At 46.8% G+C, this 14,892-nt stretch overlaps 1 protein-coding gene across 1 annotated transcript; it reads left to right on the top strand.

Annotated features, from left to right (window-relative positions):
* The first annotated feature begins 857 nt into the window (after nucleotides 1-857).
* Nucleotides 858-10,612, top strand: LOC109317259 (zinc finger protein RFP-like). Its single transcript, XM_019545851.1, has 7 exons — nucleotides 858-1,336; nucleotides 3,967-4,062; nucleotides 4,483-4,713; nucleotides 4,936-4,958; nucleotides 5,489-5,604; nucleotides 6,997-7,056; nucleotides 7,428-10,612. Exons 1-7 carry the CDS (start codon nucleotides 923-925, stop codon nucleotides 7,943-7,945), a joined length of 1,458 nt encoding a protein of 485 aa, XP_019401396.1. The 5' UTR covers nucleotides 858-922; the 3' UTR covers nucleotides 7,946-10,612.
* Nucleotides 10,613-14,892: the final 4,280 nt, after the last annotated feature.

Genomic DNA, 14,892 nt, shown 5'->3' with positions numbered 1-14,892 from the left:
CCAAGACAGGGAGATCAGAAAGCAACTCCATCCCAGCACTGATCGGCTCCCAGCACCAGGACCAGGGACAGAGAACTCCTCCATCCCCTGTGGCCCCTTGCTGGTGTGGTTGACTGGGAGCAAATTTGCTATATAAGCAGTACTGCACAGTGCCTAATGAGCAGTTAATCTAGTAGAAAACTGCATTAGCTTAATTTACTGTGCAGTACCTGCTGTGAAAGTTTACACAGTGTTGTTTTACTATGCACTAGATTAGTCTACCATGCAGTAAAGTATCTCATATTGATGCACCCTGAAGGATGCTGGGGATCCAGGGCATGTAATTGTAGAGATGTTATCTGCAGTGCTAGAATATGTAGTGCTACAGAGAAGTTCTTGCATAAAACAAGAACATGTAGTACTGCCACATGGGGTACACACATCTGTTCCCTCCACTTTCCCAGTGCTACAAATGGGTTTTGAGCTTCTACATGTGCAATGTCAGTCCATAGCCGAAGAGCTTTTGAAATGGGAACTGGGATTTTTGAGAAATAAGAAACAAATTGAAGCATGTTTGCTGTTTATTTTTTTTCCTACGGGCAAAAGGGAAATGTTCATCTTAAAATGTCTTCTTTCAATAGTTTTAGGCTGAAAAAGTGTTTGATTTTTAGAAGTGTCATTCAGATATGTTTGGGGCTTTGAATTTGTGTCTAAAAGTAATTAAGAGGTTCTGTTTCTGTGGTAACTGCCCCCATTACTGATACACAAAGCGTTAACAATTTTCACTATGCCTTTAATTGCTGTTATTTTAATCATGGATTTCTGCCATTTCAACAGGAAACAGCCATTCTTCAGGAACGGAAACACCCAGCTATATAGGTCAGAGCATGTTTCTGGGCCCCAGAGAGTGAAACTAATTCTCAGTTGCTCTCCCTTGAGAGCCATGGCTGCGGAGAACCATATACAGTGTCTCCAGGATGCCGCAACTTGCTCCATCTGCCTGGAGTTCTTCAAGGATCCAGTGATGATTACAGATTGTGGGCACAACTTCTGCCAAGCCTGCATCACCCCATGTGAGGAAGGGTTGCATTCAGACATCTTCTGTCCTCAGTGCAGACAGACTTTTCCCCAGAGGAACCTCAGGCCCAACAGGCAGCTGGTGACTGTTACAGATGTAGTGAAGCGACTGAGTATGAGGGCGGCTGAAAGAGGGGAGCCAGTATGTGAGGAACACGCAGAGGCCTTGAAGCTCTTCTGTGAAATGGACCAAAAACCTCTGTGCTTGATCTGCCGTGGGTCCTGGGCACACCAGGCTTATGCTGTGGCTCCCATCCAGGAGGCTGCCCAGCGGTACAAGGTAAGGGGGTGTCGGGTTGGGTCGGGTCAGACTGTGTGCAGCTGGGTTTGCTGCAGTTGAATTTTTTTCTGCCACTGCTACTCCTGTAACTGTAGCACTGAATCCAGAGTAGTTTTTTATATGACAGAGTCCGCACATACGTTCCCATACACACATGTGCATACACCCCCTCCCTATACACACATGCACCCCCCCGACACACACACACACACGCACACGCACACACACGTCCTGTAATGAGGCAAGAAAAATGGAGAGATTTGTAGGATCATGTCCTTCTGTTTCAAATCATTTCTGTTAAAACCGGGTGCTCTTGGAGATGCACATTATAGGTTAGCGAGATGTTGGGGAATGATTCTAAAACTGGGGCATGAAGCCGGTTCCCCATTCTTCTCAGATCACTTATTGTTTGCGTCAGTTCTTATCTGACATTTGCAGATCCTTAGGCAAAAGCTCATTATCTTCGATGGAATATAAAGAAGTTAAATATTTCATGATAAGACATGTAGTGATTTATAGGTGGAATTCTTTTGGAAACAGTTTTTCAAATAAGGAACTGGAATTGGAACGGTTGCCAGGAGCAAAATTTTGTGGGTATTTTTATATGATGCCAAGGCTGTTCAACTTCAATGCCTTCCCCACCTCAGGCACAGCCCTGGATTCAGCCTCAGCTCCCCCTGCTGCCGCACTGCCCCACTCTCTGGAGTGAAGGCCAGGAGCAGGAGCTGTAGGAGGAAAGGGAAGCCTGGAGACTGGCTGCTTTTGCAGCAGGACAATGCAGGGAGCAGTGGCAGGGTGTGAGCCTGGGGCCTCACAATAACCCCTTAAGGGCTGCCAGTTGGACAGCCCTGTATGAGGACATTAATGGAAACCTGAGTGTGCTCTTGAGGAATTAAGTCCAGGTAAAATGGCTAAATATGTCCTAATGTGTTCACTTAATTAAATTTGAAAAGAATTATTTTGATTAGTGTTGTCGTGTTCTTTGCTTGTTATATCACAGCAGCGATAGGATAAAAATCTGCAAGGCACAGTAGGCGCTAAATAATACTCTACCAAATACAGGCAAACATGCACGGCCTAATTAAAACCACCCTGAGATTCTGACTGGTTTGCATGCTTTCTAATGCATGGGGAACAAAACAGCTCACAAAATGCTGCAGAAGAAACTACCCTATTCCTATACATGACCATTATTTATTCAGGAAGTTGAAAAAGTCTTAAGTGCTGCTGTGGGTGGCAATACGATTTGGTGCACTTTCTTTTTCAAAGAATTTAGAGAATTCAACTTCTGTGGCTGGATTAGCAACATCTCCAGTGCATAAATCCAAAAATCCATCATAGAATTGCCTGTCTCCTCCAAACTTCATACCTGTAATGTCAAGCCCTTTGTTTTCATGAATTCTAACTGGTTCTGCCAATGCCTTGAAGTAATTGATATTTGAGAAGAGATATCATTTTTGTCATGTACTTTGTGACTTCATTTTCTTGGGTTTGTGGCTTGTTTGTGTGTGTTTTGGCTTTCAGAAAATGACTGTTTTTTAAAAAGCTTGGGAGACAACTCCTGCATTCAGCCTCAGTGCTCCTGCCCATCCAGTAAGGGGCTAGAAAAGCCCAAACTCCTCAGTTTGAAACCTCCTAAAATGTTACTCAGCAAACACTGACAGAACTCCTGCTTCTTAGGGAAAGTAACAGATCAGAAGAGAAAACCTCCCAGGCCTCCTTGCTTTGTGATAAAGATGCAAATTAGACACTAATCCCCTTTAAGCTTTTCCAGGTTTGTCTGGACTGCAAGACTGGATGACAAAGCTCATAGCAGTTTAGCTGTAACCAGGAATCAAAACTTGCGGAAGAGGTGATATCTTTTATTAGACCAACTAGATATTTGCAAACAAGTTATTTTATTTATTTGCAAGCTTTCGGGCACATTCACCCTTCATCAGGCAAAGGAGAGAGCAAAGATTGTAAAAGTTCTCCTAGGTAGAAATGAAAATTCATATTTCATAGATGTAACCAGTGATTCATCCTCACCATTTCCGTTCCAAAATCAAATGCTAGACGGTTTCTGTAAGGACTGAGATTAGCATTAGATTAAGCCATCTTCTTTCAGGTTCTGTCTACACCCCTCCAGGGATAAGCATTGGCTGCCACTATGGGTGCATGTAGGACACCAGACCTACAAGAGCTGCTGCTGTCCTCTGGTGTCAAATCTTCCTGCAACAGCAGGAGCTGAACAGGCAGCAAAGAACTGACTGGCATTGGTCAGTCTTGTGTCTGTCACTCATTTCATCTCAACCCAGGCAGAAAGTCCCTTGAATGCAAAGCTTTCCAAACCATCAGGGAAGGCTGCCCTGTGGTCTAAGCCCCATACTTCTGGCTCCTGTACAGTCCAGTATTATTCCTTCTGCTGTTACTGTAGTATTCCTACTGCTGTTATTGATTCTGTAACCCACTTGGGTAATCAGAGAGAGCCAGGATACAGTTGGTAGCTTGGCTAATAGTATCAGTTGTTCCTGCCCCCAAAGTCATCGGAACTGCAGTTGCAAGGAGGCAAAGCTGGTTATGGCAGAGAGAAGGCTTGATTGTTCCCTTCTCAAAGGAAAACCCACCCAAGGAATTGTCCTTCCCCACAGAAGCAAATTCAGATGCACCTGGAGAATCTCGTGGAAGAAAGAAGAAGGCTCGAAGAACTGAAACTGACCGAAACGCAGAAACATCAGGAATATCAGGTTGGTGCTCGTGGTTCCTGGTGATCAAGATGAAGGGGTGTCTCCTGCTCTGTGTGTTTATGAAATTGTGTGTGTTGTTTTGTGACCATGGTTTGCAGCATTGCAGGGCTTGCAAGCCTTCAGCTCTGTTGAGGGGGAGCCTTCCTTGACAGCGGGGAAGCCATCAACTTCTCCCTTGCATATGGTATAAGCACCCAGGGCTGCAGAGAAACCTTCCAAATATAAACAGAGCACAAAGATGCCAGGCAAAGTGCTTGAGGCTTCAGCCTGATAGGGCTGAGTAACCACAACTTCTGTTAAAGACCATGGGAGCTCCTAGGGCCAAGCTCTGCAGACAGGCCCACAGGGACTTACAAAGTGTCTCCTGGCTTTCCCCAAAGCTCCTACCCTCCCCTACCTGAGTTCTCCTGTTCATGGCAGCAAAAGGCAGCAGCCGAAAGACAGAAGATTGTGTCTGAATTTGAGCAACTGCGGCAGTTCCTCAAGGAACAAGAGCAACTCCTGTTGGCGTGGCTGGGAGAGCTAGACAGGGAGATAGAGAAGAGTCAGGAGGAAACTGGTAGCAAACTCTCTGAGCAGATTTCCCATCTCAACAGCCTGATCAGGGAGATGGAGGAGAAGTGCCAGCAGCCACGAAGTGACCTCCTGCAGGTGAGGCACATTAAACTCTTCTGATCCCTGCACAAGGAAGGGAAAGGCCTAACCCATGGGCCTGGGGGCGGGGATCAATAAATTATGATTTCCCCAGATACTCATGTGTAGCACTCAGAGTCTGAGGAGAGAGTGCATCCCCCCACCCCCCAGAGTAAGAGGCTTCTCAGGGAATGGCATGAGATACTTAGTTCACTCTTTCCTCTTTTTGTTCCCCCCTAGGACATCAGAAGCTCACTGAGAAGGTACGCCGCTCCTTCATACTTTGAGTAGAGGCTTGGACATCACGTTGTAGTCATAGCTCCTCAGGGCAGCACAGCACAGTGTGTGGGGCAGGGTCACCATTTGGATATAGATCATTGATAAATTTTGCATCCCGGTTTTTCCCCCTTTAATACAAAGTCTGGGATTGTCCCTGGGGTGGGAAGGACTGGCCTACAGAGACGTTATATCCCTGGGGACTGACTGCCTGAGGACTGTAGGACTGGAATCTGGGCCTTTCACTTCTCATCCCTGGGGAATCATTCTGGCCTCCAGAGCATGAGCCAACTGGCCATGGAGTCTCAGCTACTTTTTTTCCAAGAAATTTTCTGGACAGTTCAAAGAAGAAGAATATTTTTCAACACCCAATGGTGGGAGGTGGCACTATCTCCTGCCCTGAGGCTGAAGTACATGAAGGAAACTGGTCTCCAAGTCCCTCAATCTAGCATCTTTCCCAAGGATGAGATTGAATTAAAAAAGGAAAACAGAATAACATACAACTGTTTTTCAACAGGTGCAAGAGAGGGGAGTTCCAGCTTCTGGGGATGATTTCCCCTGGCCTGGAAATAAGACTCAGGAACTTGTCTGAACAAAATCTAACTCTCAAGGAGACTTTCAGGAAGTTTCAAGGTACTAACAAATGATCTTGGGGAGCGTGAGGGGTGTGGGGTTATAATAGGGATTTTTTTCCTGTGTTTGAGTGAGGAGATGGGGCACATCTACACAAGACATTTACTGCAGAGCTGTCTAATTAGTTCTGCACTTAAAATATCACCATCTGCACGTGTTACCCTATTAGGACGCAGTAGATTAATAAACTGAGGGGGCTGACTGGGGCACAAGGGTGCTTCTGCCCTGGGGCTGCCTGTTGAGGTGTAGGTTCCCCTCACTGAAGCATCCTTGTGTCTCAGCCAGCACTTCCACAGTACATGGAGCCCGGTCAGAACAGCCCTGGGCTGGCAGGCTGACCCCTGGGTCCCCTGCCAGCCCAGGCTGCTCCAACCACGCTCCATGTGCTATGTATGAATAAACTAGAGCAATATGCTCTGGAGTTTTGTGTTCCTGGGTGCATGGTCAAAATGGTGCTCCCAGGAGCAAAAAAAACCTCCAGAGTAATAAGCTCCAGAGTTTATTTGTGCATATGAATCATCTGGGGTCTGACCCTACTAAAGACTGTGTCTCTTTCATGAGAGGGGGAACTGAACCCACTGCACTGGTAATGCCGGCTCCAGGAAAAAGCCATTGGACACTAACTCTTTCTGGCCACAGGACTTTACATTAAATTAGAAATGGGTTTCAGATATACCTCCTCATCTTATGCAAGGGTTTGTAAAAAAGGAGAACCCCTCTTCTGCCAAAGGAATTATTCTAGCCTGGGGGATCTCTGTCACCAAACTTTATGAGATTTCCCCTCTCGACAGGCTGATGATGAGGGAAGTGGAGGGGAAGTGCCAGCAGCTGAGGGGACAGGAGCACAGTGGATAGGGTGTGGCCTGGGTGAAGTTTCACACCTTGTGTTTTTCACACTTGTGAGGCCCCAGTAGAGGCTACTGAAGCAGGCAGGCAAATTGGTGGATCCCAGGACTTCCCCAGCTGGCACCAAGGTGTGTACTGACCCCTCCAAACAGAAGAGAAGAGAGTTGTGATCCACATCCCTTTGGCAGGGGCTGCTGGGGTGACACCACTTTTACCTCCCCGTGTTCTGCCGTTGAGTGGCTCTGTTCCCATGGGAGGACAGGAAGGGCTGAACACCAAGACCCCATGTGGTTCATGCCTTTTGCCCTCCTTCTCTGATGCCCTCCTGACAACTGCAGCTCCCTTCCTTCCCCTCTGGGCAGCAAGGAGCTGATCTAGCACCTTTTCTAGCCACAGCAGCAGCAGCTCCCAGTAGCCAAGGATGGAGCTGCCAGGGCCTCTCTTGTCAGTCACAGTCACTCAGGACAGAGAGGGAGGAGCTGGGTCAGGAGGTGTTATGAACCAGACAGCACCACGGCTGATCTCTGTGACACTTTCTTCCTGCAGATGCTCTGCCATCTGACCTGGAAAAGTGTATGGGGGAACCTCAGAAGTCGTATAACAAGGGTAAGTGCTGGGGATACTGTCCTTAAATTCATAGAAAAGTCCCATCATAGCACTCACTTCCCCTCACTTCCCACAGTCCAGCACCAAAACCATCTGAGCTCGGGCCTGGGGAGTTTGGATTGAGATTTTCCTGAGTTTCCCTGTGGATTTGCTACCACGTCCTCCCCATTTCCCCAGGGCCAGGCTCTCCCCAGTATCAGACTGAGGAGCTTCAGGGCTGTATCTGCTCAGCCTTAGAGGTCCAGGGCCAAGACAGCTTCTGGGGTCCAAGACAATCCCAGCTACAATGGGGCTGCTGGCGAGGGTGAGGGATGGCCCCCTCCTGCCCCAGAGCTGAGCTCTGCCTTGATGCTGTGATTCTCCCCTCTCAGTGAAGGTGACTCTGGACCCAGACACGGCTCACCCCTGGCTCTCCCTGTCTGAGGATTGGACAAGTGTCAGAGGTGCAGATACACAGCAGGATCGGCCCGACATACCTGAGAGATTTGACATGTGGTGCTGCGTGCTGGGCCGTGAGGGATTCACCTCGGGGAAGCACTGCTGGGAGGTGGAAGTGGAGGTGGGGAAGGGGGAAGGCTGGGCTCTGGGGGTCGCCAGAGAGTCTGTGAGGAGGAAGGGACAGATCAGCCGTAACCCTGAGGGGGGGATCTGGGCTGTGCAGTGGTGGGAGGGTGACTTCTGGGCTCTCACTGGGCCTGGGCCTACCCCCCTGTCCCTGACGCAGGTCCCCAGGAGGGTCCGGGTGTATCTGGACTATGAAGGAGGGAAAGTGGCATTTCTAGATGCTGATACTGAGGATCCAATCTACACCTTTCCACCAGCCTTGTTTGCTGGAGGTAAGATCCACCCATGGCTTTGGGTCTGCAGAGGATCCCAGCTCACACTGTGATGCATGTGGGAATGAAGAAACAGACTGCTCTTTATGACCCAACTCCAGCCCTTAAGAACCTGCTTAAGATGGCAGGCTGTAGTTTGGATAAACCAGCCTATCCCATTTTATCAGGTGTTACTAGATCTGGGATGAAGAGCCCCTGGAACTGCAGAAGGAGCAAAGGTGCCCTGAGGGGCCTGGAGGCACTGGTGAGGTTTCAGTGATCAACATAATTCTGCAGGTTGTTGAGGGAAAGGGGGTATCACTAATTTCAGGCCTGTGGGATAAAGAGATGTTGGTGCAGCAGGGACAGAGAAGGAATGAATTAGGATTTGCGAGCTTGGGAAGAACAGACAATTCAGCAATGGAAGGACTGACCAAGAACATAACATATATTCCCTAAGACCCTAATTCTTGAACCAGGGAGTTGGTGATGAGTAGTTCACTATTCACTTTATCCACACCCTTCATGATTCCACAGACTTCTGTCATATCCCCCCCTTGGCCTTCTCCTTTTCAAACTGATGAGTCCTAGCCTTTTCAGTCTCTCCAGGTATGGCAGCTACTCCATATCTCTGGTCATCTATGTTGCTTTTCTCTGTACTTTCTCTAATTCCACAACATCCTTTCCATGATGTGGGGACCAGAACTGCATGCATCATTCTAGACGTGAGTGCACCATGGGTTTATACACTAACAGTGATGTTTTCTGCTGTAGAGCCCTGGTTGAGGATAGATGTTATGTTGGCCATTCACCTGTCCTGTGGCACAAAGGCTATTTGTCACGATAGATTACACACTGTTGCCAAGAGTTCTGCAGTTTCTCATTTGAGTTTCTCCAGAATTCTTGGGCATGTGAATAATATCATCTGTTCCCAGCAACTTGCTGCTGTTTAATTGATCACTTTGCTCTACAGCCTCCTCTCCTGTCACTTCAATTTGATTTGTCTCTAGATTTCTCTCTTTAGAAAAATTAATCCAGTGTGGGGCTCTCCCTAATATATTCTGTAGTAAAGACTGGTACAAAGAATTAATTTAGCCTTTCTGCCCTGGCCCTGTCATCCTTAAATGCACCTTGTACATCAGCTGTCTGGCGGGCTATCTGCTTCTGATGCTTTATAAAAAAAAAATGTATATTGCTAACTTCAGCATCTTTCACAAAACACTTCTTTTTTGCCTGACTTCTTGCATTTGACCATTCAGCGTTTGCACATTGTTCCTGTTTTCCTCATTTGGACATACCTTCCCTTTTGAAGTGATGTCTTTTTGCCTTTCATATTCTCCTTAACTTGGCTATTAAATCATGGACCACTAGGCACAGTTTTTTTGATCTGCAGCACACCTGAAGACTTTAACACAATATTTTAAAACCCTTCCAGGCTGCCAACTGGCCTTTTCCTCCTCAGCTCTTCCTTTTAACCTTTTTCTAACTCATTTCTTCATTTTTGTGTAATTTACTTTACTGAAGTTAAATATCAAGGCAGTGGATGTTTTTACCTAACTCCTTTCCTTAAAAAGCTGAATTCTGATTACATCCTGATTCCTCTTTCAGAGTGACTCACCTACCACTGCCCCATGAACCAGGTCCTATATATCACTCAGGATTAGTTTTAGAATTGCTGCTTCTCTTGTGAGTCTCAGGACTCATTGTTCTAGAAAGCAGAACTTAGGCAGACATTTTATCTGTGGATCTCACCTTTACCTAGTCTGTGGGCATGTCTTTCAGTGTGCCTGAAACAACTCTAGTGCAGTTCTCACAGAAGTTTTTGCTCTTGGGTGTGCAGTTTGCACATACACCCTGGACTGCAGCATGTTGAGCCAGGGCAGAGCAGCTCTGGCTGGCAGGGATCCCTGGGGGTCAGTCTGCCAGCCCGGGGCTGTTCCACACCAGGTCAAAGTACCACAGAGGGGCTGGCTGGAGCACAAGGGTACTTTAGTGTGTAGCTAGCCAGCAGGCAGCCCCTGCACTAAAGCACCCTCAAGCCCCAACCAGCCCCGTCAGCATCTATACGCGTGTTGCAGCACATTAAATAACACCACCATAGGATGGTGTTTGTATTGGATAAAACTATCCTAAAGTGGTGTTTATTAGTTTACTGCAGCTAATAGTGCCACATATAGATGCTGCCATTTTATTGCAGAGCTAATCAGCTCCACAGTAAATGTCTCCCACAGACACACCCTGTATGAGGATAATTGATGTTTCCCATTATTGTGACAAGTTCTGCTTTTAAAGCTAAACAAAAGACTAGATAACAAGACAGGAAGAAGCAAGGCACATAAGTCAAATTCAAGTGAAAGGAGATTCCTGAGGAGAAAAGAAATGAATCCAAAATGAAATGATCTGCTAGGAAACAAAGGTGTGTAGGGAGACAAGAGGAAAATGAACAAGGAAGGGAAATGCATGCTAGAGAAAAAGGGAGGGAGGGGGCCTAGAAAGGACTGAAGGAAAGAGGGATAACAGGAAAGAGAGTGCAAAAGGGAGATTGCTCATATATCTCCAAAGGTGACACTAACTCGCTAATTCCGTATATCAGCACATGGGTAGTGGAGAGCTTTGAGTGCCATTAGGAATCTCCTCAATATTTTTGTTTCCTTCCCCCCCATCTGTTCTCATTACCAGCTGTTGCTCTCAACTACTTGTTTAAGCTTTGCATTGACTTTATAAATAAAGCAACAAATATGCTTGTGTCTTCCTCTTAAATGTCCCTGCTGCAATTACTAAGGGCAGAGTAAGGGATACTTGTCTATCTAGTTGTGTCTGCTGAGCACCAGCCCAGACCATGCTGGGACCTCACCCAGAGGACAGCCTGGGCCTGAAGGTGGAATCCCAGGTTATTTGTTTCAGGGGAACTTGGATTATTTGTAATAGGGACTACAGAAAAAAAGTCATGCCTGTGAATGATAAGAATCAGAGGGCACATCTCTATGAGCAGGATTGTGCATTCCCTAGAGACAAGCACCTGGGCTGGCCCCAGAAGCTTTACCTGGTATCCTGGGAGCCTCTCAGGGCCTCTGGGATCTTCCTGTGTCAACCCCCCACCCCACGCTGCAAATTTGCAGTGCAGAGAATGCCTACATGTGTAGTTTGTGGCACCACAGGTGGGTCTGCAGTGCTGCAAACCATATGTGCATGCTTGTGGGAATGCACCCAGAGTACTGGGGATATATATTTTCCTTCATCAGGAGAGCACTGGGGATATATATATTTTCTTGCATCAGGGTATGAATCCAGCACTCACTGCAGGCAATTAGGTAGACCCCCCTCTGCCCAGCCACATGCAGCAACAGGCCATGGTCCCAGCTATACCTACAACAGCCACCTGCTCTCTGCCACCCTGATCTGGGTCCCCCCAGCTCCAACTTTGAACTGATTTTCAAAGGGTTTCAAGCTATTTTCAAAAGTCTGCCAACAAGAGGGCTGAAATGTCTGGGTAATAGCAGTGTTTTCCCTGGTCATGAATATGGTCTTCCAAGAAAATTTACTCTTCAGTTATTGCTCAGGGCCTTTAGCCAGAAGTTCCCTTTACTGAGAGGTTCAGTCCATGACTACTGCATTCGCTGAATAAGCGAGAGAAACCGCAGCTCTATATGGGAAAGTTGAGGTTCGTCTGAGAAGGAAAGGATTGAAATAGATTAAATCAGAGTGCTTCCTATTTTGTATATCTGGACAGCCTCCTCAATGAGCAGCACTAGGTGAAACCTTTGCTCTGGGGATCTCTTACAAACCACAGAAAAGGGCTCCTCATCCTTGTCACAGATCAGATTGCGTTCTTCTTGTGTGTCTCTCAAATTTTCAACTTCAGGAATTTACTCCAAGTGTTTAAAGCTTTCTACTGGATTTACCAGCTGCCAGCTTGGCTGGAAAGTATCCTTCTGCATCTGGACTCTATGGGCAGGACACTGCAAAGGTCCATATTCTTCCCATGTCTCACAATGTTCAGTGATACAAGCCTAGCAGAAGTTGTGCCCACACTCTAGTATCACAGGGTCTGTCAGATACTCCAGGCAGGTGGGAAAAATGATTTCCTCTTGGATGTCCTGCTCTGGTCTTGCTGAAGCCATGGCTGCTGGTGTCCTTAGGCGTCAGCATCTCCATCATAAGCCTCACTTCCGGCCTGCAGGCCCAATTTGTGTCTGCCAAATCCCTGTCCACCTGCTGAAACCACACTTCTCCAATCCCCTTTCTTCTCAATGCACACAATCAACCCTTTTAATAACACTACCCTGCTCTCAGCCTGTTCATGCCTGTCCCTGCTGTTCATGCACCAAGGGCTGCATTCATCCAGGTGCCCAAGTTGAGTTTTCTGCTCTGTTAGTGCCTCCCCTTTGGCGCTGTCTGGGTGCTTCTCCTGTCCTCGCCAGACAAGGTTCTTTGGGTAAATGCGATATCTTTTATTAGATGAACTAAATTGTTGGAAAAATTGTTCTTTGCAAGCTTTCAGGCATACACATCCTTTTTCAGGGTGCTTGTTCCTGAATCTTGTCTGCCTAGGTCCTCAGACCAGCATGGCTACAACCAACACTCTCCTAAGCTCTGCATTTCGACCTATTCAATATTGAAAGTCCCCTGGGATGATTCTGTCATGGAGGCTCCCATAAAATGTCTTGGAAAAGTAGGATTTATCCTCATAAGAAGAAGCCTGTGCAACCTGCCCCTAAACCTGACAGATGTACAGGAGTCTTGTGCTACCTCCATAGGGCTCTTGTCCACCCCAATATCTCTGGCTACCAGGTACCTTGGCACTAGCTGCAAGGCAGCCCTGCTCCACTGGATCTGTTCTACCAGGTGCCACCATATGTGAAAGATATCAGGGCTTGTGGTGTTATGGTGTTGCCTGGGTTAGGTGGGTACACAATTCCCCATGGGGCAGGGCCTGTTTAGGTCACTGGGGAGATGGACTGTGCAGGCAGCAGTTTGGCAACAGTGTTAGGGCTTGTTCCACATGGTTCTGTCCCTGCTTCCTTGTCCCTGGCCTGTAGAGATCAAAATGAGAAAGTGTGGGAACAGGCTCACATCCTTTCTGCAACATGACTGGGTGCCTGAGAGGTCAGAAAGAAGGAATCATGGGATTGCTGCTGATGGACTACCTGCATTCGAAGCCAGGGGCATGTAGTTAAGTTTGAAGACCACTCTAGGGAGTGATGGGCAAGGGAGTGATTGAGTAAGGGCAGAATTGATTTCATACCCAAAAGTCCTGCTTCCTTCAGGGACTGAACATAGGGTTTATATGATAAATGATCAGTAACAATGAGCTTGAGTGTTGTCCTAAGGTTGATTTCATCTACCAGTGTAAGCAAAGTTGCATGAAGGATCTGCTCATCATGTTACCAGCTGACTAAATCTGCCTTCAGTTTTTGCTGTTTAATATATATTTAGTCAGAAGGCACAGACTTTGTAAAACATCCAGCGCTTCTTTAGACTAATGATGAGGATGCTCCCTGACAAGCAACACCTATCAGGGTTGATTTTGATGACTGTTTAATGCATACAATGTATTATTATCAGGGGCTGGATACCATGAGTATATTTGTCCAAGCCATTCAGAAATAAATGACTCCAGGTACAAGTATGGAAACACTGCTCCCAGACTGGCAAGCTGTAAATATAACATTGCTGCCAGGCTTTACTGTAAATATAAAGTAAAACTATACATGCATTGGCATTAGCAGATTCAACAGAAAGTAACTTAAGATTCACACGAGCAGATTCAGCACACTCACATCTCATACCCATGAATCCCCCTGCAGAGAGGAGTGCCCTGGTCACTAGGCTCCAGACTCATGCTCCTTCTGGTTACTAGGCTCCAGACTCATGTTTCTTCTTGCTTTTCCTCTTTTTTGGCCTCATTATTCTTGGCTTCTTGTTGATCCAACTTCAAAAGGAGGGTTGAAGGAGGCCACCACTCTAATTATTCTGTAGACTGGCAGTTAGAGCCCTCATCTGAGAACTGGGAAATACAGGTTTGAGCTTACTTAGGCAGAAGAGTATGTCAACTTAATATCTCTCACTTCCTCAGAGTGTCTTATCTCTAAATTACCACACAAAAGGTCTCAGTCACTAGGTAAAGGTGTCTATGGCAATGAGTTATGCATCTCCCTTCTGGCTATTCTGGACCCTGGGATAACAGAGGCACTTAGGGTACAGCCCTAACTCAGGTGCCAATGCTCGGAGGAGGGCTGGGACTTCACAGTCTCCCCTTTCCTTCTGATAACCTGAAGGTGCCTCCCTGTTTAGCCCCTGGAGTGTCTTAACTCTGCCTACTGACTGTGTGGGGATCCTGAACAGCAAATCCCGTGAATGTGTCTCACCTTCCCAAAGCAAAATACCTCATTGGTAAGCACCATGACCCTTCAGTGGAAAGCACCTACATGAGCAACTGGGATCTGGCCCTTAGGTTTCAATTTGGAAGCAGACACAAGATGCTTGCCATTTCCTTCCTTAAAGTTACCTGTGCCCTCAGAGATTAAGACCCCTATAGCAGTTTGGAATACTTTTCATAGATTTAAAAAAAGGGAATTCCTTAAGCAAGAATAATATGATTTTCATGTACTCCAGTATGAAGGAATAGATACAGGAGGCTTTTCATTCCTTTAAAAGAGGAAGGGAACTACTGCTTAGGAGTGTATATCACCTGTTATTCTGTAACTGCTGTATCTACATTATCCTGTAGCAATACAAGGCAGCTAATTCATTTTGACTTTGACCCTGAATGTAGCCAGGTTAAAGCTGTAGCTATTTTGCTACACTTTTATAGTTTCATAGTTTCTAGGGTCAGAAGGGACCTGAGCAGATCATCTAGTCCGACCCCCTGCCACGGCAGGAAAGAGTACTGGTGTCCATCCAGCCTTCTCTTAAAGACCCCCAGGGTAGGAGCCAGCACTTCTCTTGGAAGTTGGTTCCAGATCCTAGCCGCCCTGACCGTGAAGTAGCGCCTCCTGATGTCTAGCCTGAATCTACCCTC

This window comes from Crocodylus porosus, unplaced genomic scaffold (genome assembly GCF_001723895.1).
Source record: "Crocodylus porosus isolate Cpor-Errol unplaced genomic scaffold, CroPor_comp1, whole genome shotgun sequence".
In the NCBI taxonomy this organism is placed as follows: Eukaryota; Metazoa; Chordata; order Crocodylia; family Crocodylidae; genus Crocodylus; species Crocodylus porosus.
Note: the sequence above shows the minus strand (reverse complement) of the source record. Positions and strands in the feature narration are given on the sequence as shown.

Coding starts and splice junctions, on each gene's coding strand:
- LOC109317259 (XM_019545851.1), top strand. CDS start 923: ATGGCTGCGGAGAACCATATACAGTGTCTCCAGGATGCCGCAACTTGC. Junction 4,714..4,935: donor CACGAAGTGACCTCCTGCAG/GTGAGGCACATT, acceptor GTTCCCCCCTAG/GACATCAGAAGCTCACTGAG. Junction 4,959..5,488: donor ATCAGAAGCTCACTGAGAAG/GTACGCCGCTCC, acceptor GTTTTTCAACAG/GTGCAAGAGAGGGGAGTTCC.